At 40.4% G+C, this 27,678-nt stretch overlaps 1 protein-coding gene across 1 annotated transcript in view; it reads right to left on the reverse strand.

Annotated features, from left to right (window-relative positions):
• Window positions 1-23,644: 23,644 nt before the first annotated feature.
• The window catches only part of LOC137459922 (uncharacterized), a 92,535-nt gene continuing 88,501 nt past the window's right edge, over window positions 23,645-27,678 (reverse strand). Inside the window, exons 4-5 of the mRNA XM_068170606.1 lie at window positions 25,271-25,304; window positions 23,645-23,784 (exon numbers count right to left, since the gene is read on the reverse strand). Of these exons, the coding sequence (XP_068026707.1) occupies window positions 23,726-23,784; window positions 25,271-25,304 (93 nt within the window). The 3' untranslated portion in view covers window positions 23,645-23,725. The remainder of the gene's footprint in view (window positions 23,785-25,270; window positions 25,305-27,678) is intronic.

Raw genomic sequence — 27,678 nt, forward strand, 5'->3', positions numbered from 1 at the left:
AACTAAACCCCAGCATCCACATTTTGCACACATTTACAAACTAAAAGGAATCCAGGTTCTTCCAGAGAGAAACTTCAGGGCCTCTATCCCATTCAAGAAACTAATTTTGGGTCTCTGCTTTCTGTCTGATGCAGGAAATACTGTTGTAATAGTGACTTCTTCCCTATCTGGGCCACTTGCGGTGTGGATGATTCCCAATAGTTGAGGACAAGAGGGTCTTCAGTTAGTCACAAACCATTACTTATTTCTTTTTTTTTGTTTCTTTGTTTTTGCTAAGTATTCATGATGTGCAATAAAGAGGTTGATGTCCTGAAAATGAGCACTGTACAATGAAAGACCTATATACATGGTAAAACAGGCACATTAAACAGTCAGTATCCCTGTCTTGTTTAAAATAAAACGGTAACTGCAACATCAGTAATACTCATAGAAGCTAAAAGCAAACAAACATATTCCATGTTACCACTCAGTTTTAATAATGTCATCTGCTTTCCCTCTGATATGGTTTTGTTTTCTGTTGTCCTTGATTTTAAAAGCTTCATCTTAAAGGATTCATCATATACTACTCTACTTTATCTGATTATAGCAGAAACAGTGTGCTTGCCCAGAAGTTGTGAAGATGTTGTATGTCACTCCTCCTCCTACAGTTCCAGCTATACAGTGTCCTGGGCTGGACAAACTCTTACAAGAAAATGGATGCCTTCCAGGGACAGATGTGTCCAAGATCTAGAAGGGAGACATCATAATTATGTAAATACTCCCACATCTCGTGATGCAGAGCAAACACCTGTTGATGTTAAAGAAAGAAGACAGGATTGCAGTTGCTACGATCAGCTCCTCTGCCTCACAAATCTGCCACTGACCTCTGCCTCACTTTATTCAACACCCTACCAACACAGCTATTATTGGTATATAAGACCTACAGTAGCTGTTTTCTACCATTGGCTCCTATCTGCTGGGAGCCAGGTAGAGATAAGACATTGATGTATTCAGCTGCCCTATAAAGATGAACAGTTAGACACAGTCTAAAATTGAAATAATAAAAGCAGTTTTGAAGGTTTTGTGTCATAGTGCTGTGTCACTACCCACGAACACCAGTCTGTGTCAGCCAGTACTGTAACCTTCAACAGCACTCTTCTGGCAGTTGCACCTGAATGTGTCCTCTTACCTGAGTTAATGCTGGTGGAAACTTCAACCCACCACACATGTCCAGCCTGTCTGGAAGATAGATCTCCCTTTCTTCAGTTGCTTTCTGTGATGACCAGAATACAAGAAAAAGCAGTACAACAAAAACATATTCTCTTCCCTTCTTCATAAAAAAATGTCCCTAGACTTCCAGGTTTACTGAAAGCAGCTAATTAGCAATGAGATGTTAGCAACTGCTAATACCAATGTTATCTCACTGCAGGTTACTGAGATAAACTCCAGTGATACAGCTGTATTTCATAATCAGAAGCAGAATTAAACTGGCAAGCCTAGACCAAACTCTCTGGCAGGCACTGACAAGAATCTTCCTCATTTCAGGTACTTTATTGCAGAAAACTAAATCCAGCAAGATCAGATACTGTACTGCTCTCCCCAGAGAAATCACTGCTATCAGCTAATGAGAAATATCTCATGCAGCAAATAGCCCATTCCTATTTTATGCCTTTAATTATAGTCAGCTGTTCAGAAGAGTTACCAGCACAGGTGTTTTTGATGTATTAGACCTAGTAGTAGGAGTTACAATAACAGCTGTTCTATACAACCTGCTTGAGTAAAGCTATGTTTCAGAGATCATTCATGGCTCAAAGATGTTTCACTTCCTTTTGGGGTATTAGAAGGCAGGACTAAATGGTAAAATTCTGGTCTCCCTTCATGCATCTTCATTGCTTGGTTAAGTGCTCTTGTCTACAGCTTGAAATACTTTGACATCCTGAACAAGATGGATAACATTTCTAGGGGAAAGAAAAGGAAAGCACGTTCACCACAGAAACACACATTTCCCTGCTTGATAGAAGTCATGCCAAAATGGTTCTGTTCTGTTCAGAGTAATTGCCTAAAAGCACTGTACATGAAGAACAGAAAGGAGGAAATTCCCAGTTGCCTTAAAAGAAACTGAACTATGATATATATATTTTCTCATTGACAACAGAATATTGGCAGGAATGAAAGTAGTATTTGTCTGTCTTAAGATCATGCAAGCATGTAAAATGGGGGAAAATCTAAGCTAATTACACCCATGCTCTGATGCCACTGTGGCACAGAAGTCTGATGTTTTAATTATATATTTAGCAATTTATAGTTCCTCCCAATCACCATGGTAATTAAACGCCAAGTTAATTGATACTACATAATAATATGGCCTCTAATTAGCAGTGTTTTCAATTTGCCACAGATTCCACTACGCAGCCTGATCTAGTCCTATAAAGTCACTGTAAAAACTCCTGTGCATCTGGTAAGAAAAGAACCAGACCTAAGAGAAAAAATTACTACACCTTGGCTTGCCATTTGTAAACTACTGAAAGACTATGATAAATGTATAACTTATTTCCTTTCTGTCCTCTGGACCTTAATTATGGTGAATCAGGACTTTTTGTTAATTTGCCCACTTCACAGTATTCATCTGGATGTAGAAGAACCAAACAGGATACGCCTTGCAGAGTAAAATGTGGAGAGTATATCCTTGCTTACTGCAATCTTCTTACACTTGTATCTCTTAAAAACAATGATAAAGAAAAAGAGGAAAGCAGTTTCTGCTACAGCTGATGCAGTCTGATGCTGATCAGTGCAATACCAAACTTTATAATTCATCTAATTCTTCAGGAACTGACTGTAAATTAATGAAGCTTCTTGAAGTTTATTATACTGAAAATGGTGTTGCTGAGATTTGGTAACTTCAAATAGTAGCTCAGATAGCCTAGATATAAATACATCAAGTAATATTTATAACTTTGGCAATGATCTTTATCTCTTTAGGGGTCCTAGAGCTCTGGAATTTGTTTTCTATCAGGGACTAAAAGTCCTGAGTGTGACTTTTGTAACTCTGGGTTTCTGCTGGGAGGGAAAGAGAGATTTAAGGCTTTCCATTGCTTGTTTTCCTAATAGCAGACTGCAGTGAATTGCATACTAATTCTGTGGTTGAAGTTATGTGAAATGCACCAAGGACATATGAGTAGGTATCCTCTTTGACATCTAAGTAAACAAACAAACAAACATTTTGGATAGAGAAAAATAAGAATCGTTGTGAATGAGGACAAAATGTTCCAGCTTGTTTCCTGGCAATCTGTCTTTGCTTGTTATTTACACATGCAAATTATCATCATTTTAAGGTAGGTTTAATGAGGATCAATTATAAAGCAATTTCACTCTTTCGCAGTTTATCATGAGATTGGCACCTATCTGTTCATCCTTTTCAGCGTTATGAAGCTCTGGGAAAGGATCACTCTGCACCTTGCCAACAGCAGAGCAATGATGGCTTTCATTAGTGAGGGCCAAATTCTTTCACTTTTGTTCCCAGTGATTAATGCTGAAACAAACAGGACTCCTTGCAGTATTCACTGTGAAAAGGCTCTAAAGTATGCTCTGACAGGGACTACAGTAACAAAGTATCTGCTGTTGGACTGTGCTCCCTCTCCCTTGCTAAAACTGGCGTGGAGGGGAATTTAGCTTTTCTTCTGTTCATACAGAGTATTGTATATTATTATTATTGTTGTTGTTGTTAATCTGTATTATCAGAGTGCTTTGAACCAGAAACTGGATGGAGCACAAGTACAGTCTTTGCCTTCAGGAGATTACAAACTAAATATAAAACAGTGGAGAGAAGAGCTAATTGGGGTAGGAAGGGTGGAGTACAGAACAACAATACAGTAATACTGGCCAGTGGTCATTACTGGTGTTAGCACACTAGAATTAGTGTTGGAGGCACTGACACAAAGTGAGTTAGCAAAAAAGGTCTCCAAGGAGATTGATCTGACATCTTTATATATTTAGAAGGCCAACTCATGAGGGGCACTTTTAAAGAAAGCACACAAACGTATATTTGAAAATGTAATGGCCAGCAGACAGACTGTGGGAATCAATATTTTACTATTGAACATATAATAGATCCAGGGAAGGGACCTCAGCCTTAAGCTAAGTAGCCTCTACTTGATGCAACATGAAAGCAGCATGAACTGCAGTGAATAGTGACAGCAGAGAGCTGCCAGAATATTTGCATTTGGAATGCACTGAAGTAGACCAGATTGTGTCTATTAGGGCAGAGCATGTGAGAACAGTGATGAGATGGTAAACATGCGATGAGTTTTTCCTGGAGCATCCATGAATTTTCACCTGGAAAATCTCTCAAACAAACAAAAATCCACAACGTTTCTAACAGAATAAAATATAAATAAAATGTCTGGGAATTGTTTCCCCCCCTGGAAAATTACTGCCATTTTCCTGGTTTTACTATGGAGCAGGATTTTCATATTCTGGCTAGCCTTTCTCTCCATCTCACATCCTAGCTGTATCTATCTCTTGCAGATTATTTTTCAGTAACCCTTCTACTTCTCTGATCTTTTCTCCTTAACTCAGCCTAAGATGTCACAGGAAAATTATGAGCTCCAGGTCAAGGCCCTGTGTGACAGGTTAAGAGAACGCTCTGTTCTGGAAAAATGGTGAAAAAGGGGACAGAGAGGTAACCATGGCACAAATGATCATTGGATGGATTACTGTCTGAGTAAACAGAGTGTTTCTACTGAACAGCAGACAACAAAGTTGATACTTAAGCTAAAATTCTGAAGAACAGCAGCCACGAAACCTTTGCATGTATTTTCAGAGAAGAATGGACAAAACAAACCAAGTGCCAGTAAACTTTCACTTCTTTTCGTAAGATGCTCTGTGGACATTTCTAAAATACAGTGTTGCAGATGTAAAAGCTTGGGCTGGGCAAAGCCAGTCACTGGAAAAAAAATAGCCAATTCTTCAATGATTAAGCAACTGGGAAAGTGAAATGCATTTTACTTGTGTAGATGTAGTAGCGGTTTACTGGACCAGATCTTGGTATTTTGAGTTGATTAATGCCTTTGAAAAAATGTGCAGCTATGTCGAAACACAAAATGTCTCAGCACGGAATATTGTCCCTATTCTTCTCATTCCCGCTTCTGGTGTATGATTTCCCCTCTCCTTTTCAGTTGTTTGACAAAAATACATTATTCTAAGCTACATCTTTCTTTGCTCCCAAAGTGCTCATTTCCTTAATATTGTATTGGGACCTTGTCTAAACCAAGATTATTTTTTTCTTTTCCAAACTTCCAACTGTTATTACCATCACAGTAGAAATAATAGGAACATTTGTGTAAAAAAGCCTTGCAGCAGCCAGTGGCAATTTAGCACACACCATATCTGGATATTGGTTCAGAGACCTGGCAGCTTGTTCTTTTTTTTTTTTGTAACTGTCCCGAATTACACAGGAAAACATGATCAATCTTGACAACAGGTTCTAACAACAATGCAATGGAATTGTTCCCCAAGCCAATTTACTTATAAGAACTTTTTTTCAGACACACAAATGGTCCTGTGCACAGACATTTTCCAAGTAATCAGGCTACTGACTTATGGGAGCATATTGCCAACTAACAATATATTGCAAGCTATGGATTTTTATGGAGATTCCTTCATTACTGGTCATGCAGCTACTATTTTAACTTATTTAACAGAGTTTAAAGATATATCTATATCTATATATCTATATCTATATCTATATCTATATCTATATCTCTATACCTATATCTATACCTATATCTATCTCTCTATATCTATACCTATACCTATACCTATATCTATTTATATATATATATAAAATAACATTGAAATGCAGTGCTACTAACACTTTTGTACAGGAAATAATGAATGTTGTGGCCAGTTGCAAGGGGGGGATAGAATTTCAGGTAGGCAGATTATAATGACCAGAATCATAATTTGGCTGAGGCCCAAGCCAACCACTATTAACTTAAATGGTTATAGGGGATCTTGAACCATTAAAGCTGAATTTAAATTTCTTCTTGCTTGCACAGTTAAAAAAGGCCAATCAGCTGTTTGCAGTTTTGTCTGAGTCTCATTTGAAGTGAAGGCTGGTGACGATTCGATTGTAAGCATCATTTCCCACAGTCCTGTTGGGAAGGTTTCCCAGCCAGCTCAGAGCCTGTCTAAGCCCACTCCATCACCCAGCTCTGGCATTACAGAACTCTCTGTTCCAGCAGGCTAAATGGTACAGTCATTCCTATGAGTATAAAGGAGATTAAGCTTAGGAAGAATGCTTGTTTCATGACATTTAACATATCTGGGTATTCCCACTGAGAAGCAGGATATTCATGCTGTGAAGAAGGGGCTGGACTAGGCGGATCTGCGGCTCTTTCTATCCAAAACTGTCTCTGTTTCTGTGAGAACATTTTGGTAGCGTCAGGCAGCACCTGTACTCCATTAACTCCAAAAGCATTTCAGTGTTTACAGTAACCAGGAAATGTCGATGTCTGTGTTATATTAACAAGTCAGCAGTAACAACTGCAGTTTCAGTTTTTAGAGCTATGCAGAGATCAGTTTACTGTGAGTCGCTGAGAGTTTTACTTTTTTTGGTTGAAACACGAACAGGCCTGTAGTACTGCCCTTGAAATCATTACAGAAACTTTGGAGAAAAACATTATCAAAAGAATGGCTTCATATAGTCAGGTAGGCAAAAGCACAGCTGTGAAAACTGCAAGTCTGAAACATCCTTGTGACACCAGATTTGTAGTTTCTTCACTGTAGTTTTGCTTATGCTCTTCCTGGCTGTAGGCTGAGGGGGTTTGCAACATTTCCTTCAAGATTCAGTATCTTGGAAACAAAGCTACATTATAATTTTATGTGGACTATACTACAGATGTGCACAGAGGTAAGCTACAAGGTGTCACTGCAGAGTGGGCAGCAGATTTTTTGAGAGCACTGTTGTATAATTACAGCTGCTGTATAATTACAGATTAAAGAAAATTATTCAGTTCTGAGAAATTAAACAATGCACCAATCAAAGTATCATTTATTGTGGTCATCCAAATACACTCCAATTTCTGCGTGCAAGAGGCAAAAAGTCTCTGTTATGCACCCACTTGCTTTTAACAGAACTGGATTTTAATAGTGATATTACATTACTATTATATAAATAGGAACATAGAATCAATAAGGTTGGAAAAGACTTCAACCTCAAACGCCACAGGAGTAAGCTAGAAAGTGTTACAATATTTTTCTTTTCTTTTTAGGATTGAAAGCAGTACTTGATAAAGCAACTTGATTCCCAAGAAAGGCAATAGCAAGGACTGCTCTGCAGCTGGCTCAGCATACCAGAGGCAGAGAAAGCTTGAAGAGGTATTTCCCCATCACCTGCCACTGTGTACAGTGCTGTGACCAGAATGATGACAGCAGTCACAGCCACTGCTCTCTACTGATAATGCCACCACTCACTTTCCAGAAAGGGCAATCCTTTTTTTATTTGGTATTATTTGAAAACATGATTCCAGAAAGAACAGAGCAGGCTTCTTCTCCTCCTGGTACTCCTTTGGAGCACTGGGTTCAAGCTGGCCAAGCTATCAAGGAAACAAACATTTCCTTGAGGCTCCACAAACACAGTTCCCTTGGACTTCAATTAAGTGCTATGCAGATGAAGGAGAAGACAAAAATAAGTTGTTAATTTGCTTGTATGTATTGCTGGCTCCAAAGTTCATTTTCAATGTTGCAATGATTTCTTGTGAAATTAGTTACTACGGATGATGTCAGGATACCTTTAAGGTGCTGCAAGTACAGATGTTGTTGGTATTGTTTATTTACACCACTGTCATGCAGACTCATTTCAGCAGCTTTTTGTCATTTTGTACTGGCATAAATCTGTTCAGCAGTAATTACATGGGATTCTTCTACGTTTCAGGAATTATTTCTTTTGAAGTCATTTGCATTACAAAAAGCATTGTAAATTGCTTGGAGAGTAGGTGCTAATGGGATTAGAATTCAGCAGGATCTTATGCTGTGTTATTTTCTGAAACAGATCAGTTGATTTACCTGACAGAGAATATTCATACTAAGCAATCTTTGAAGGTAATTTGGTCAAAATTATCAGATAGATAGTTTCAGAGGTCAGGCCTTAAAAATATTTTAGTGAATGTCACTGCTAAAGGGAAAAAAGTGTAAGAAGCGAGCATGAAACCCAAAAACTACTTGGAGACTATTCCCTGTTTCTACTCTGCAACATTGCTAAATGGTTTTGCAGCGATCTAAAGTAGTTCACTGCTGTCAATCAAGTCATAAAGAATATAATTTCATTTGGAAAACATTATCCTCCTTCAGGACTTAAATAGATTCGGATTTATCCACCTCCTTCCTGTCCTGTAGTTCATCTTTTATAGTTTGGCAGGATAAATGCCAAGTGGGTTGCACATATTACTAGAAAGTAACAGTAGGCTCTTACCCTGTACAGGTATAAATTACTCTTCTAATGCAGAACTGATGAAACTCAAGGTCTTCTCAAAAATCATCAGGGACAGCCTTCCTTCCTACAGAGCTGCTTTAATAATTCTTTTAACAGAAAACACCACTATTTTTGAGCAAATGTGTGACAATCTCGCATTAAGGGTGAAGTTCTGGACTTGCTGAAGTAACAGTAAAAATTTCATATACCCCACTGAAAAATTCTGTTCCATGTAATTTTGTACTTCTCCTTTCTGGTTTGCTCCCATTATGCATCTTAAGAATAACTGAGCATAAAGGCCTCCATTTCTTGCTGATTTGATGATCCTCATTAATTGGGGAAACAAGTTCCGGCACATTAAGGTGTTCTGTATCTTGCATCTCCTGGATCTCCCTATGACTTAGAAGTGAGTAGGAATTTAGTGCTGCAACACTTTCTTTATTAATTAAGCAAAATTGCTGTATCTTCACTGCATATCACCTTTCACTGACTTCTCTGAATGTTCCTTTCTGTAGACAGTTTTTTTTACTGTTGACAATGCTGGATGTCACCGTGATATAGTTCCCTGAATTTATATGATGACATTATAATAATATCAATGCTGGGGTTTATGGTTCATATAAATTAGCATTTTATTTGCTTTCACAACTAGTGCTGCAAATTGAGCAGCTGTTTCCACTGAGCTGGTTTAATTAAGCTGTCCATAATGTTGCCTAGGTATTTTTCTGAACTGGTAACACTTCATTAAGTATGCTGCATCACTGAATGCTTCAGATCATTTCTGGGCATTACCTCACACTTAGGCAAATTGAAATCCCATCTGCTTTGAGGTTGTCAAATCACCTTGCTTTGGTGGTTCTCGGAATTTGCTTCTCGGAAATCTTTCTCATCTTTAGTACCCTAGGAAATCTTGAGTTTGCTACAGACTTTGCCATCTGTTCACTCACTTGTCAAGATAATGAAGCTTTAAATGATACTTGTCCTAGTAAAATCTTTTCGGCAACCTATTATTAGTCCCTTTTTATTCTGTAAACTGACAAGTATAATTTGGATGTCTTTGGATCTTTTATAAAGTGTAAGTTCCAGGACCAAAGTTTCCTTCCCCTACTGATTTCTCACATTGTTTCCTCTCTGTTTTGAAGATCTCTGCAAAATTAGTTTGGAAAGTCTAGATAAGTTTTATCGCTTCCTGTTTTCTTGTGTGAAAGCTGCTTCTCTGTTCTTTTACAGAACCATCCTGGATCCTACATTTGTGTACTCATCTGAGTGTGTTAGAGCTTGTTTTTCAGAAGCATATGATAATTGATATGGCAAGCTGTAATTATTTTCACTGCCCACAATGACTTCTTTTCATCTTTAAATGTGGGCATCAGTGTAGCTGACTTGGACACCTGAAGCTGATGAATATATTCCAACGCTTCCCCATTTAGCTTAATTTCTGACAATGCTTCACCTCTTATTTGCAAAGAGGACTCCAGAATGCACTCACATTTGGACATTAAGTCTAGAAATACTCGCCCCAGGCACAAAAAAATCCAACCAACCAATAAAACCACCACTACAAACCCCACAAAAAACCCACCCCCAAACCAAACTAAAACAAGCAAACAAATTCCTGTGTTCCTAAGTATTCTATCCTGTTACTGCCCAGTTTTCAGGAGTGGTTACCACTCATCAGCCACTTTTAAAATCCCTTCTGAAAATCAGACAGGTTATTTAAAGGCATAAATAGGAATCTGGAAGTTCAGATATTAGTCCTTGGGATATAAACCTTGCTTCTTACTATTTTGAAAGTTAGCTAATCAAGGAGATAACCTATGGGTGATGTCATGACAGAGCATGATGTGTCTATTGACCAGCAGAATGAAAAGCAAGATTGTATTTTGATTGCATTTAGAGAGCTTGCAGAACTGTTTGCCCATTTTACTGAGAACCAAAGAGAACACAGAGGTATGGGGCAGCAGCCATAATGGAGGCAGAACTAAGAAGGAAGGAAAACTGCTGGAAGGCATCATAAGCAGGAGAGTAACCAGAGTGTAAAAGGGGAGTGCCTTTAAGAAGAAACTGAAGAGTGAATGGAAATGGTAAGCAGGAAAACTAAAACTGGATTTTGCAAAGCAGGAAATTGAGAGCAAAGGAACAGATACAAGAGTCCAGAAGACTGTAAGAGACAAAACCAATAGGTAGGATATGTGTATGGTGTAGGGAAGTGTGCAGACCAATTTTAATACATTGGTCTAGATACACTGTTAGCTTTTTTGCGCCGCTAGTCTGGGCTGCCTGAATTAACCAAGTTAAACCTAGCTGTACAATGCTTTGTTTTACACTTCATTAATTGTAACTTAATCTGTGAATCAGAAATGCTAATAAAATTCCAAAAAGCAATAGGTGTAAGTTCTCATTGCTTGAAATTTAGGCACCCATTGTTGAAAGAGAACTGAGAAAAGCAGGAAGCTGTGTTGGAGAGAGATGTCTCTCAGAGGGTGACTCGTTCCACCCCAAACCAGTTGCCTAGAAGAGCTGCCACAACAGATCTGTGGAGGACTTGATCCTGCTGAAGAAGATGTTACACTGAAAATGTCTCTCTTCCAGCACTGACAGAAGAGGTACTTCAAAAGACACCTTGGACTGTGGAAAAAGCTAGAGGTATCAATTCCATCTCAAGTTTCCTGTTTCTGTGGAATTTTAATTAGATTTCAGTATTTAACTGTTGTAGGCTCATTTGAAAATCCCAGGTTGAGTATGTTTCAGTTTCACTCTAGTCTTTTTTAAAGGCTCAAGTAGTTCACATGATCCTCAATAAAATTTTTGTTCTGAAATCCTATGACTTACATCTCCTTTTGTTCTTTTTAAATAGTTTGTTGTTGGTTTATGTGGAGATGCTGGAATTGTTTTGCTGTACAATAACTGCTTTTCTCTTGCAGCATTAGCTGTAAAACATGAACACCTTGTTGGATCACACTCCAGACATCTGAAATGGGACTCCTGCCAAAGCTCAGGGCTTCCTTTTTGTTTTGACTTGCTCTGCTCTTGCTTCTGTTAGTATCACATTCCTACCACTTGTGCTTTTCAGACACCTACAGTCAAATTCGTTCCCAGTCAATTCAACGGAGCTGCAACAGAAGTGAATTTGCTTCAGTATGTCTGTAAATTAACCAGTCATTTAAGCTGGAGAGTGACAGTGATAAGCAATGACAGCACAGGAGTGGTGAAAGGAAGATATCTCGTAGTTAGTTTTGGACAGTTGACACTAACTCCATTGTCAGATAAGTCTTACTGACTGTGGGAAAATCTGAGTGGGCAAAGTCACATTAGCTGTATGCTAACCATAGGAGGAAAACAGATCTGGAATGCAGAGGAAATCTTGACATTATCTGTTCCCCCAACCCCTACCAGCCAAGCAGTCAAAATAACTAGCAGAGTATCAGCTATTTATGTTCCTGGTCCAAGCAAATGTGCTTTCTTGACAAAGTTTTTGCTCACAGGAGAGGAGGCAAAGAGAAGGAAAGAGTCTAAAGTGGCTATGTGGGAGTGTTTCCTGTCCAAAACCAGGAGCTGCTTTTCTGTAACAACTAAAATGATAAATGAAGACATAAGCCTAGTCCTTAAAGAGAGGTGGCTCTGTGTTTTCTGAAGGACAGCAATGCACACTTGACAACCTTGCAGCCCTATGCAACAGAATTCCAGTACTTTGTTACTCCTCTTGGCCTCTGTTGACATTGTCAAGGACAATGTGCCACAGAACAGTAAAGGAGGAATAAACCCAAGGGAATAAAAACACTGGAAAAGACTTGGCTGTGCCCATCCAAACTGTGTTGGTATGAGGAAGTGTAGCCATTGCAACTGAACACCTGAAGATTAAAGTTATTTCTTCCCCAGCGCTCATAAGACACAGGGTCTGTCAAGACCTAAAGAAGCACAATATTCGAATCTTATATCAATGTTCCCTATACATGGCAAAGCAAGTTAAAAGGCACTCTCAGATAGTTCCATATACACTCAGTATCCTCCCTATATGGTTGTTGCTATGCTTGAAAAACTCCAAGCCAACTCCAAGCTTTAAGAAGTTCCTTAGTCATAGGAGTACAGCAACAAAAGCAGCAAATTAAAAGGTGTACTTTAAATTACATTACTGAATATTTTGAATTCTCCACTACACCAATACACTGCAGCCATTTGGTCTACTGCATCAATTTGAGAAAGAAGTTCTTCATAGATAATGTGATTGGCCATTGGAATGGGCTGCCCAGGGAAGTGATGGAGTCACCATCACTGGAGGTGTTTAGGAAGAGACTTGATGGGGTGCTTGGTGCCATGGTTTAGTTGATTAGACGGTGTTGGGTGATAGGTTGGACTTGATGATCTTGAAGGTCTCTTCCAACCTGCTTAATTCTATTCTATTCTATTCTATTCTATTCTATTCTATTCTATTCTATTCTATTCTATTCTATTCTATTCCATTCCATTCCATTCCATTCCATTCCATTCCATTCCATTCCATTCCATTCCATTCCATTCCATTCCATTCCATTCCATTCCATTCCATTCCATTCCATTCCATTCCATTTCTTTCTGTCTTATAAATTGGTGAAAAAACAAAGCAGGAGAACTTTAACTTTGAAACCCATCTTACATTTTTGTTCCAAAATCAGAGTCCAGAGAGCTGTATATTGAAAATTTTGATAATGTGTTGCAGAGCAGAGAAGAAGAGTGTGAAAAGCAGGGCTAACTTTATGTGCTACGTATTTATAAACCAGATGCCAACATCAGCAGTCTGCTACTGATTCCAGAGTAACTCTGATCTTGTGACCACTTTGCCTATTAAAATACCCTGGAAATGAAAACTAGTGGCTTCTCTTGATGGAGTCCTGGCATGGATAGTAAGGCAACTACTTCTGAGAAAGGCTATAAGGCAGAAGTCAGCACTGGGATGTTGTAGTTATTCCTTTCCATAGTCCCTCTCTGCTGCTTTGGGAAGCAGGCACAGAAGAAATAGTTCTGTGAGTTCCTCCTAGTTTTGCACCCCAGATCTTTCTGTCTTTGGCAGGAATGGACCACCACCACCCTGGGCTTTAGTCACTGTTTCTATACTAAGAAGTCTTGAACTGCTGCTGGTTGAGACAATGCCAACATCTCAGATGAGTCCTTTGGCTTGCATGAGCAGATACAGAGGCTCTCTGAACAACCACAGTGCAAATATAAGCTCCTTCTGCTGCTGAGCTTGGCATGGACAAAGGATGCCCAGCAGGGTGGGGAACCCAACCTGGACACCAATCAGCTCCTGGAATAACATGCATGAAAATAAGCTTTTGACAAATTATTTGAACACTGAATTGGAAATAAAGGTTTTAAGTTATCTTTTTGTATGAAGAACATTAATGATAGTGTCAGGCTGCAAGGTTTGAAGGAAAGACTGTGCCATTCTGCCTGTATGGTGCTCAGGAGACAACTCCATGCCTGAGGCTCATTGCCAATATCTCACTAAAAACAATTTAAAAAGTAATAAATTACTTAATTTGCAACCCAAGTAAGCTGTACTTTTAAGACTTTGCTAAAAGAACTACATAAATTTTACATAATGTTCCAATTTCCTTAGCTACTTAGAGGAGTTGTTTGATTCTGAAATGCTGCGAAAAGTGGAAGTTATTTTTTATTTACAGATATAAACAATTTCCTACAGAGCTATAAATGCATTGTTAAGAGACTAATCCTACCCCTACCAAGTTGCCAATGACTGCAATCAGTGCAGAATTAGGCTGCACGAAGGAGGAATCTTTAATATTCTACAGGATAAAACAGCAAGATTCTACACTAGAATCAGTTTCCTTCTCAGAATTAAGGCAATTTTAAAAGAAATTGGTAATTATGGACAATCACATCCTAGGCTGCATCAAAAGATGTGTGGCCAGTAGAGAGGTGATTCTGCCACTTTGCTCTGGTGAGACTTCACGTGGAGTATTGTGTACAGATCTGGATCCCTCAGTATAGGAAGGACATGGACCTGATGGAGTGGGTTCAGAGGAGGGCCACGATAATGACTGGGGGGTTGCAGCACCTTTGCTACAAGGACAGGCTGAAGGAGCTGGGGTTGTTCAGCCTGGAGAAAAGAAGGTTCCAGGGAGACCTAATAGCAGCCTTCCAGTAGCTGAAGGGGGCCTACAAGAAGGATGGAGAGAGACTGTGTACAAAGGCCTTTAGTGATAGGACACAAGGCAATGGCTTCAAACTAGAGAAGAGCAGATTTAGATTGGATGTTAGGAACAGATTCTTTACTATGAGGGTAGTGGAGCACTGGAACAGGTTTTCCAGGGAGGCGGCTGGGGCCTCATCCCCGGAGATATTCACAGTGAGGCTCGACCGGGATCTGGGCAATGTGATCTAGTTGAGGTTCCTCCTGCTTACTGCAGAGGGGGTTGGACTAGATGACCTTTGGAGGTCCCTTCCAACCCAGACCATTCTATGATTCTATGACTTGAAACCCATTCAAGCAATCTGATAATTTCAGTGCTGTTTAGAGATGGGTATTTTCCTGACTCAAAACAAAGTATTTCTCACTAGCAAGAGTTATCTTAGTGTGGATTGCATATCACATGTTTTGCAGACTTAATTTAAAGGAAGGAGAAATCCTTGCATCCATGGTAAGCTAAGAATTCCACAAAATGACATTTATTACTAAGCACTATACAATGACAACGGTGGCTGTTCAAGTACTCAAAACAAGTATTCTGAGCTGTAGTTTGTGGAATAACTGAATTTTTGATCTACTTTGCTTAAAAATGAATTTAGCATTGCTTTTTTACATTTCCACGTGGAAGTCATCCAGACCAATTTCCAAACACTGCACATGCCGCAGACTGTCCTTCCTTTCAAGAATGTGCAGCTAATACTAAAAATCTGCATGGCAGTCAGGCAGACCTATGCCTTGCACAGTCCACTGAGTAACTTCTTGACTAGTTAATCACATTGCTTAATTTTAAGCCATCACTGAATTGGTGCTTAAGTCAATTCTGATGTAAACCAATTAGTTGCCAGAAGAATTATGCCAGGGAAAGATTTGTCCTTTTACTTTAGAACAAATTGTTCTGACGCACATGCTAGCCTTATGTAACAGAGTCTTTGAGAACCAAGAAAAATTGTAGGGTATATATCTACCTAATATAAACAAATTTCAGATAAAAGCCTGAAGCCATTACCTTTTCAGACCCCATGTCAAAAGCTAACACTTCACCAAAGCTGCAAGAGCAATTTCAGATCCACTTAATAATAACCCATATAAAGCAACCTTTTGTCCAGCTGTCTTCTTGAACTTGCTTTTCTTATTATCCTGCCTTCATAAAGGCATAGAACCAAATTCACAACTGAGATATGCCATTACAGGCAACAGAATTATACAAGAGACAGCTTTGGCATGTCTTTTGTATGCAGCTTTGGCCTCCTTCTATTGCTGTACTTCTGCTGTGGCTTGACAGCACGGTGGAAATCACTCATTTGTTTTTGTCTTTCGCTGGGCACTCAATAAATACCAGAATCTTTATGTGCATTTCTCATAGTAACTTGCTGGCCTGGATGGAATCTAATACAGAAAACAGGAAGGGCAGAGACTGGATGATTTTCCGTTGAAAAGCTTGCTAAAGCAACTCTTTTGTTTCTTAGGAAGGTGCCCCTGTAGTTGACATTAACACTACACAGCTCTTTGTCCTCCTCTAGTGGTCCCATTATATTTAGAGAGAGGTTGATGCACTGATTACTTGTTTTATGTCTGATGCATAGATAAGGAACATCGTTTATCATCAATCTCGGTAGTTAGATAATGGTCAGACTCGATGATCTTAAAGGTCTTTTCCACCCGAAATGATTCTGATTCTATGTGGTTATTACTCAGCTGCAAACTGTTCAGGCTCATGCCTAGAGAACCTGCATTCAGTCCAAACACCAGGAACAGCAGAAGTTTTCATATCTCTGCTGCTCATGGAAATGGAAACTGGTATCTCTGACCACAGTCAGACACAGCTACATAGACACTGTGCCTTTTTGTGCCATGGTCATCTCCTCTGAGCAGCGGCTGCACAACATCAGGTTGTTCAAAAACACAAAACAGTGGCATGCTTCGACAAAATGTTCTATGTTGCAAAAGGTCAGAAGCTGGCTCCTTTGTTTGCTAGCTTTTTAGCCCCGAGTAATTTACAATAAGCATATGTTCCAGTCAGAAGCATTCCTCTGTGTTTGCCTGCTTGCCTTGCAAACAAAGAAACAGCACAGAATCAATCTTGTGTCCTAAGCCTTTCCAAAGAGGAGCTAAGTATCACTCTGATACAGTTCAAAACCTCAAAAGTTATCTAGGGATTGCTTTTAGATAGAGAATTGTTACCTGAGGGAAATGCTTTCTAATGGGGAACACCAAAATTGCTGGAACTGCTACCCTTAGAAATGCTTTCTGTGAAAACAAAAGGCTCCAACTACATAGCTCTACATAGCTCATTCTTCCACTTCTATGTCTCTCTCTCAGAGCTGTTATGCTTAGTTAGCATTATAAAACAATAAAGAATACGTTTCTATACTTTAAAATGTCTAATCTTCGAACTTTTGAAGCTATACTTTGCCAAGGAAATAAAATACAAAGACATAGCTTGCAAAGTGCCTGTCAGAAAAGTCAGAGAAAAGTCTAACAGAAACAGAAAACAGGCATAGTATATTTTTTAATTATTCAGTGAAATTTTTCCAGGTATTTGCACATTTTGGAATAAATATTAAATGCCAACATTTGCCCTCTGCCATGACCCTTGGACAATGCCACTTTAAGGAAGGTTAGTTACTCAGATGCAATGGGCCTGAATACAGCTCTGTACACAACCTTAATTCAGTCTCAGAAGAAATTTACTTGAGAATCCTACGGCTTCCACCTTTGCTGATGGAAATCAACATTCCCTAATTCCAAGAGGCCAAACTGCTGTAATTTATCAATTTTCATTTTTCAATGGTCAATTACAGCAAGGTTCCTGTCCCATCTCGAGAGTAGTCACAAACCACAGGAGTAGTTTCAAGCTTATCTGTCAGCTGTTTTAGTGTTCACCTCTCCTTAGAAGTCCAAGTTGTAAACAAAAATGAATTAGGAAATATGTTTACAATACCTTCATCTGAAACCACCCGTATTTTGTACATTTCTTGACTAGATAATCTTTTTAACAGCTTTAGAGCATTCTGTACTTTTCTTTCTTGTTAAAAATGCTGACTGAAAAAGTTACAGAAAGAACTATGGGGGAGGGAAATGGAGGAATATATTTAGAATGACACTGAGTGTATAGAGAATGTATATGTAGAGAGCGTCTTTATATATTACTGCTTCGTTGTTTCAGAAGATTCTTATAAAAATTCAGACCACTCCTTAACAGATCAAGCTTTTGTCTATATTTCACATACTAAACCAGTAAATATAAATGTTTTCAGTCTACATCTCTTTGGCTTCTTTTTTAGAAACAGTAATATCCTGAGATTTATATATTAAGGATTCTCATTTTCCTCTTCCTTTTGAGAACTGAGGATCACAGATTGCCCTCAGCTGTTCCAATACATCAGTAGGAGCTGAGCAGCAAAGATTTGCTTTTTAGAAGAACAAAGAAGGGGTTTATTCTATCACTTCTGATTATGAAAGGAACATATAGGCAGGAAAAAGCAATCTCCCTGCCTAATTGTGGGAGCCAAATTGGCACCATGCAGAAGTTAGAACAGGAATCAAATGAAAGGACCCTCTGATGCACTGACTGCAGGACAAGCACCAAACCTACCTTCTTCCAATGTGGCCAATACGGAGCTTAACTAGTCAACAGGCCAAGGCCACCAAACAGCTGGGTTTACTGACTAGTTTACTTTTGCTCTACCACTGCTGAGGAAAATGGCCTGTTTGCTTTTCAGTTCAAAGTAAGCATCTCTGCTTTGTGTTGGAAACATGTCAAAGTGACCCCACTCTGCTTTCTAGTAAATACACAGGATTATTGAACAAGGATGTTTTCTTTTCTCTGGTTATTTAAGGTCAGGTTCTCAACCTGAGTAAACTCTTGTAGCTGGAGTAATGACAGCATGAGACATGAGCACTACCTAGGTCTTGGGAAAGACTGCAGAATGTTTAACCCAGCTGCTGCTCTTCCCTGCAGGGGATGGGACAGGCAGGCTCATGGCCAGAGCCTCAGCTTCATGTCCAGCACACTTGCCAGACATCCACAGCAGGTGAGAGGCTGAAAGAGATCACCTTCTCCATCTCCTCAAAAACAAGAGGACAATCCTAGAATGGTTTATAGTTCTGTGAGTCACATCCATTTCCCTGTTCCATTTCATCCTGTTCTATCTTCACAGTGCAATTAACCTGTAACTCCTGCCCATGGACTACAGCTAAGGTAAAACAGAAGAGTAAAACTTTTTATGACCCAGGAAATACAAAAATATGTAATCAGTGGGAACCACTGTATTCAAGTTTGATCTTGAGATAAATCAAGCACCTGCAGTTTCTAACATGAACCAGATGGAGTTGCAGCTCAGAATCAAGCCCTTTGTTGGCAGTTGTTCACATACAGCTGCTGTACAGCACAGTTCTGGTTTCTTACACTGTGGAGACCTCTCCATGAAGTCACTTAACATTATGCCTGGACAAATGCTGTAGGATCAGGATATTCTTTAAGCCACACACATTCTTTAAAGCCACCACAACTGCCTCCATCTGAGTTTTGCAATATATCAGACATACAATACCTATGGAGTACTTCTGAAATGGCCAAGGTCACATGAGGATTTAATTGTGTTACTGCAGTGCACCATCTTCCTTGCCAGCCCATTGCTGTTCTGCTACAGACTACATTACCATGCATCAGCAAATACATGAGCACAGTGCTATATTTAGTGTTTCATACATACCACTAAAATAAAGGATGTGTCAGCTTTTAATCTGACTTCAGATTGTTGTCAGCAAAGTAAAAGCTCATTTTCCCAACCAGTGATGAAGTGTGCTGTGTGTTAGTCATGGTGAGCTGTGTGGTGATAACTTTAAAATACATTAGGCAGCTAGAATGCTCAAGCTAAATAGAATTATTTTTACTAAGAGATATACTAGGAGACAGTAAGGATGCATAGCATCAGTCAGACAGGTCTTAACAGTGACTACCACAGGCTATCTAAAAGCCCAGCAGGAATGTGATGGCAAGAGGAGCAGCTAACCAAGGTGTTCTCTATATACCACAGCAGACAATTAGGACCTCCTGTATTTGATCTTATGTACCTGGTGATATGAGAAGCAAAGCATTGATGATGATGACTTGAATGGAGTGGTCCACTGCATGGCAATGGGATTAGAGCAGTCCTATTAATCATATCATCTATTAATGACAGCAGGAACATGGTTTAATGGTTGGAACCACAGAAAGTAGGGTTCAGTGGATGAAGCTGGTGTTTTCACAGATCTTGGTAACGCCAGAGAATGGGATAATTCTTACATATTCATAAATTTGCTTATTCATGCTATCATGCACAAGATACAAGTGTGAATCCTCTTCCTGTCTACTGCTTCTGCACAAAGCCAACAGACAACTTGCTAACCTACAGACCAAGGGTAAGCCTGTCTACATGAAAACCAGTTTTTCCTTCCAAAGTACTTATTTTTGCTTGCAACTCTCTTGCACTTTGCCAACTTAAATCTTAATGGGTGTGGCTGACACCACTTTTGCAGCCTAAGTCTAACTCCAAATAACATTACACTTACTTAGTAGCATACAGTTATACAAATACACACATTTTCAAGTCTTTGTGGAACCCCATTTCAGCCCAACCCAGGCCTGTTCATCCCAGCCCCACAATGCTTCAGCAGGGCTGTTCTTCAGCTCTGCCACAGCCCTACTCAGACATTTGACTATCCTATCCCATCCTTAGCCCATCCATATTCCCGGTGCCCTGCCTGGCTGTCCTGGAACTGTGTTTGACTGTGTTCACAGGGAGTCACCAGCTCACAATGCACCCCGCCACTGTTAAAGAAAAGGAAACCAGAATAGATCCATGCCTCTACAGTTCGCAGAATCACAGAAACATTCAGGTTGGAAAAGACCCTCAGGATTACCAAGTCCAACCCATAACTCTACTCTAAAAGTTCACCCCTAAACCATATTCTCAAACACAACATCCAAATTACCTTTAAACATATCCAGGATTGGTGACTCAACCACCTCCTTGGGCAGCATATTCCAATGCCTGACCACTCTATCTGTGAATTTTTTTTTCCTAATGTCCAGCCTAAACCTACCTTGTTGAAGTTTGAGGCCATTCCCTCTTGTTCCATCACTAATTACCTGTGAGAAGAGACCAGGCTCTTTACAATGACCTTTCAGGTAGTTGTAGAGAGCAATGAGGTCTCCCCTCAGTGTCCTCTTTTCCAAACTAAAGAGCCCCAGCTCCTTCAGTTGCTCCTCATAAGATTTATTCCCCAGGCCCTTCACCAGCTTTGTTGCCCTATAGTTACATCTTACCCTTATTTAATAACTTTTCCTAATGCATATTTTTTTCTAATGGTCAGAACATCATTATTTCCAGTGCATGCATTGTTTTTATGTCTAGAAATAATGGTACTAGGCCAGGCTAACACACAGCAACACTTCCAGCAATATTGGTACTCCAGATGAGGTTCACCACAGTGGCTGAACAGTCTATGCAGCTGCAGCTTTTCCTAGCATATATTTCAGGTATCCTGCTTAACATATTGCAAGGCACTCACTGCAAATCCAGGGAATGGAAGCCTCAAAATAGTCTATTTATTTGTAAAAATAATTGAAAAAAAAAAAAAAAGGCAACATAAATTGCAAACAGGAAAGAGAAAATAATCTAAAGGGCAGGGATTATTTTCCTTCTCACATACAAATATGTGAGAATGGAGAATGGAGAATGGAGAATGAAGAATGGAGAATAAAGAATAGAATAGAATAGAATAGAATAGAATAGAATAGAATAGAATAGAATAGAATAGAATAGAATAGAATAGAATAGGTTGGAAGAGATCTTGAGATCATCGAGTCCAACCTATCACCCAACACTATCTAATCAACTAAACCATGGCACCAAGCACCCTATCCAGTCTCTTCCTAAATACCTCCAGTGATGGTGACTCCACCACCTCCCTGGGCAGCCCATTTCAATGGCCAATCACTCTCTCTGTGTAGAACTTCTTCCTAACATCCAGCCTAAACCTCCCCTGGCACAGCTTGAGACTGTGTCCTAGGAGCCAAGGACTGTCCAGACATTGGGGAAAAGGGCTTCAAGCACCCCCAAACTGGCTACAGCAGCTCTGAGCTGCCGTGTGTGTGTGCAGCTCCTTCTGCAGTGGGGTTAGAGGGGTTATCTCCATCTGAAATGGTGATGTTGTATAGTGAGCAGGGCAGGGTGCTGCCCCACTACAGCACACTGGTACTCTGAGAAATTAGTCTTTTGGGTCTTGAGAGCTCTAGTTTGAGGTTTTCCCAGCAAGAAATACAAGGTCAGAATAAGGGAGTGAAACGAATGACTGATAATAAGAGGAAAGTGGTGCAGAAAATGAACTTGAGCAGAACAAGTGGTGTGTTCTCTGTGTAATCAATACAGGCAGGAAGGGTGCTCTTCTCGTGGAAGGAACCCTGTCCCTCAGTCCAAGACAGAGATTTGGCCATATTTCAAATTTAAATCATGTTTTCTCTTGCTTTTTAAAATGCTTTCCCATAACAAATTTCAAGACCAAAAGGTTAAAAGCTAAATCTGAAATCCTCACTTTGAAAACTGGCGTATCACTGCACGACAAGACCTGTGAGCCTGCTTTACAGAAATTATTAGAAATAGGAATTACTGGATGCTAACCTTTTCCTGTAAAACATCTCAGTTTGATGAAATGGGCATTTTCTGCCAGAAGAATTTTAATGATAAATTTATTACCAGCTCTAACATATGCTAGGTTTCCAGGACTAAGAGGTTGCACCTCAGTGACCAAATTGTGTCAGAAAATAATCTGTCATTCTTCACAGTATCACAGTATTGCCAAGGTTGGAAGAGACCTCAAGGATCATCAAGTCCAACCTGTTACCACAGACCCATGACTAGACCATGGCACCAAGAGCCACGTCCAATCTCCTCTTGAACACCTTGAGGGATGGCGACTCCACCACCTCCCTGGGCAGCACATTCCAATGATGAATGACTCTCTCGATGAAGAACTTTCTCTTCACCTCGAGCCTAAACTTCCCCTGGTGCAGCTTGAGACTGTGTCCTCTTGTTCTGGTGCTGGTTGCCTGGGAGAAGAGGCCAACCCCTTCCTGGCTACAACCACCCTTCAGGTAGTTGTAGAGGGCAATGAGGTCACCCCTGAGCCTTCTCTTCTCCAGGCTAAACAATCCCAGCTCCCTCAGCCTCTCCTCATAGGGCTTGTGCTGAAGGCCTCTCCCCAGCCTTGTTGCCCTTCTCTGGACACGTTCAAGTGTCTCAATGTCCTTCTTAAACTGAGGGGCCCAGAACTGGACACAGTACTCAAGGTGCAGCCTAACCAATGCAGAGTACAGGGGCACAATGACCTCCCTGCTCCTGCTGGCCACACTATTCCTAATGCAGGCCAGGATGCCATTGGCCTTCTTGGCCACCTGGGCACACTGCTGGCTCATGTTTAGGCAGCTGTCGATCAGCACCCCCAGGTCCCTCTCTTCTTCTTTCATGTCTTCAGCTAGCAAATTTTCAATTATTGTGTTTTACTGTGAAGTGCTAAACTTTATCTTTTGGTGGCAAAATCAATATTCTCATAGAAGTAAAACATTTACAAAATTAATCGTAGTAAAACCCAGGACCGCTGCTAAAATACTCAGTTTTACTTAAAATTTATATGCCACTGATATGTTTTCTTTTTCTTTATAGAGCAAGTCTTTGGTGTCACAGGGTGGTTTTGATTCCAGCAATGAAAACAATAAAAACAATTGTGAAATCAATCTCAAAACTGATGGGATTTGTTTAGCTTTGGAAAAGAACAGGCATATGGTTCATTGGTAAATACCATCATGGAATAAATCCACCTACAACCCACAGAATCATAGAATAGAATCATAGAATCAACAAGGTTGGAAAAGACCTCAAAGATCATCAAGTCAACCTGTCACCCAAGACCTCATGACTACTAGACCATGGCAGCAAGTGCCACATCCAATCCCCTCTTGAACACCTCCAGGGACAGCAACTCCACCACATCCCTGGGCAGCCCATTCCAATGTCTAACAACTCTCTCAATGAAGAACTTTCTGCTCACCTCGAGCCTAAACTTCCCCTGGCGCAGCTTGAGACTGTGTCCTCTTGTTCTGGTGCTGGTTGCCGTAAAGTAAAAAATGTTAATGTGCACAGAACTTGAATCAAAATACTTATATTTATATGATGCTCAACAGTCTTTATGTTTTGTTGACCTGATGTTAAGTACATGAGGGTGAAATTCTGTGGCATTGTTGACAGAGACCTGAGTTTTTTAGGTCAGGGTTGCTGGTGTTTTGCTAAATCAGCGCATTTGCCAGCAGAGCCATTGAATCAGTGACACTGGCTGCAAAGAACTTCATACGTCTGTTTCTAACAGAGTTAAGGTGGCCCTTGGAAAGAACTAAGGATGCAATTAGAGCAGACACAGATGCTACACTGAGCAAGAAGAAATCACTGAGTTAGCAAACTGGCTTAAACTAGCCTTTCAGACCAACAAAAATATGCTAAGTCATCTGGGGACAGAGGAATAATTGCAACAAGGACATTCAATTGCTTTAATTTTAATTGACACACATTGCATACATATTGACTAATGAAACGGAAAAAGCAGTCAGAGATGGGTGACTCCAGAGGTCAGTTGGCTTATGACCCAAGTATTTCTAGTTGTCAAAGGCTTTAGTGGGAATGAGGATTCACTTAGACTTTGGGGAGATTTCTTTTTTTGCAAAACTGTGGGGCTGATACTAATTTCCAGTAACCCACATCCTGGGAAGCAGTTTCTTTTCCCTGCATTTCTTAATTGTGCTTCATTACAATTTAATAAGAACATTTACCCTCAATTAAGGAAATCATTCAAGCAGTTGCTTACTCCCTGTTGCAACGAATTGGTTTTGTCAAATGTGGTTTAATTGTGTGTGAAGTCTCTTGCTGAACCAGGATCTCTGTGTGTTATCTGTCTATCCAAACCTTTCCTCCTGGCATGCTAACATATGTGGTGTTCAGGGCATCCATGTCTTTAACTCCACTTACTGTTCTGATCTTGGTGCCTTGCAGAACATCAGCTGTAATTAAGTAATTTACCCATAATGGTCGAACTCAACAATGCTGCTAATATTGACGATGCATTAACCAGCCAGTGAGCCCATGCTAAGGAGTGATTCTGTCATCATGACTGCAACTGGGGACAAGGCCTAGTGTGGGGTGTTAACATGTTTTGGAAAATGTGCCTATGTAATGAGCTTCTTCACCAGACTTGGCTGCTGTGCAAGTACCGAGCCAGAAAATGCACTCAGATACACCTCACCTCGACTCACTCAATGGCCACCAGCACCATGGCAAGTCCCCTTCTAACACCGACAACAAATGCTTGATTTTAGCCCTCTTACTTCAGAACTCACCTTGCAAGGTGCAAGTCAAAAGCTGCTGAATTATCATATTTCCTTAGAACCACAAAAGTCCCACACCATTACCTTATAAACTACAGTATGGATGTGAGCCTAGCAACTACACTAAATTAAACTCGGAACAGCAGAGATTCCTCTGGGTCTTCCATCCAGTCTATACAAGCCACTGAGAAATTCTGAAGAAGCAATGCAGTCTTACCTGCTTTTTCCTTACACAGCCTCTGAAATGGCACCTGTAACAAATAAATAAATTTTTGTTAACCATTGTACATCTTTTTCTTTCATAGAAGTTTCATATTTCAGGATGAAATGAAATATAGATCGTTATTAAACACTGTCACCACCTTACAAAAGGTACAAAATCCATAGCTCATAAAAATTATAATGAGGAACATTAGTTTTGCTAGCTAAGGATAACCTGGTGCCCATTCCAGTGCCCAAACCAGGTTTCCTTGTTTTGCAGGGGGGAACATTCTCTAGCACAAGCAGAATATGTGCTGCAAGGTTAAATGAGGTCCACCACACAGGAACACACCTGAATGCATCTCACAATGCTGGTGGGGCTCAGGGAGCACATAGGCTGCTGAGAAGACATGTGGGCAGCTCTACTGAGGAGTGCAAAGCAGAGGATGCTGAGTTGGAGCAGTACAGTGATGTTTCTTATCTGTACCCAGGATAGGGTCCTTCTGTCTGAAGGATGTGGCTGTGCTGTTTCATTCACATTTTTCATCTCCCTGCACTGGGTCTGCTATGCTAACTGAAAGCAGCACCATTAACACCATACTTAGATGCACCTCTTGGTCCACTACTTAATACTAGGAAAAGCACAGCTAGGCTATAGTTGTTTCCCCTTCTGCAAGGCAATTTCATTGCAAAACACCCTTTTGCTCTATTTGAAGGTCTGCCTGAGCAGCAGTTGACGTTAGCCTGTCTTTAGTCAGCAGGGACCAAGTGAGGTGGTCACCTCTAGATGGGAAAATAAGTGTTTGAGTTCAGATCAGGTTTTGTTAATGACAATTTGTAGCATGGCTGCAACTCCAGGTTGAGGCCAGTTCTGGCTCCTGCACACTGCTGCATGCTTACCTGGTCTGAATCAACCTGTATAGATTTCATCCCTGCCTGCCTTTTGATTTTTAGCTCCAGTGATGGTGAAATGCTTAGAGACTAGAGCTGATCTCCCTTCCCCAGTGAGGGCCCACCAGTGCCAGGCTCTGTGGTACCTGCACAGCCCCTTGTGCCATCTCTCCTCTGCTCTTGCTCTTAGAGAGGCTGGCTACATCTTCTATAGCCTAGAAACAGAGAATGTACTTCTGATTCCCACCTATCTGAAAAGGCTATTCAACTTACTCTCCAAGTCTTTACACATGAGTTCATTCTACAAAGAATGACCAGAACTACAAGCCAGAATCTCTCTAGCACGATCCCTTGAACCCCCAGGAAAGAGCTCTGGCAGAAATATCTAATTTCTGTAGAGGAGTGGGAAATTCAAACACATTCTGTGTTAAATGGCAAAGGACAGGCAGGTTCCACATCAGCGTGCTGGGGTTTTGGGCTGCCATTTTGCATGAGAAATGTCATTTTCTTCCTCCACATACAGGCCCCTGACTTTTAGCATCACAATGATGTTGAATGAGCACAGTGGAGATGGGTGCTTAAACTATCATACCGAATCTTGGGACAGGCACTTCCTGAGGAATACAAAAATGATACATGAATCAAAATGAGTATGTCAATCCCGCTTGGATAGCTGGTTTCTGTGCTCTAGAGCAGCCAGAAAGATACCAGCTATTACAAAATCAAACTTTTTAGGATGCAAATTGTTGCTGGAATAATCCCAAATAGCAACAGAGAGCTGCCAACTGAAATTGATTTATGGAAATAATAATGATAATGCATGATATAACTGATTGCATAACAAAATGCATTTATTGGAGGACTAGCATCCCATCTGAGCAACATGGCACCATCTAATCAAATATATAGAAACCATGGACCAAGAGAGTACAACTCAAGCCAAAATGCTGTTGCAGCACCTGCTGCTATGAATAATAAAGAAATCATTTGCTTACAGCTCCAGCTGTAGCAGTTTTGCAAGTGGAAGCGTCAACCAGAAGCCAAAGGCAGATACGCTGCTGATCTAACCATGTTTTATTTGCTGAAGCACAGAGAAACCAGAAATTTATTTCTCCTCTCTCAGTGGTCCTGTGTCTCAGTGGGGCCATCCCACATCCACCTACATGAGTGAAGGTCCTCAAGAAGCCTGCCTGTGCAGTGGCATCACCCTTTGCTTTATGAAGAAAGCAGGATGAGGTAGTTTTGTGAATCGGCCAAGTCTAGCTGCAGCAGCAGTGCAGCTAGCTCAAGGGACCGCTTGCAATGAAGTGAAACTCAAAGTGCTCATCTACACTGCTAAATAAAAGATAGCCATCGATGAAACTACAGTACTGTACCTGGGTTTGTCCACCTGACTCAGCAACTCTGGTTTTGTTATGAACTGCTCTGAAGAGCTCTGTTCAGAGCAAGCCAGCAACTGGAAAGCATGCCCTCAGCAGCAGGAGGTGAGGGTGCACCCAGTGCCAACCAGCCTTGCCCACGTTTGTATTGCTC

The sequence above is a fragment of the Melanerpes formicivorus genome, unplaced genomic scaffold (genome assembly GCF_026170545.1).
Source record: "Melanerpes formicivorus ecotype bairdi unplaced genomic scaffold, bMelFor1.0.p_v2 SCAF_458, whole genome shotgun sequence".
Lineage (NCBI taxonomy): Eukaryota > Metazoa > Chordata > Aves > Piciformes > Picidae > Melanerpes > Melanerpes formicivorus.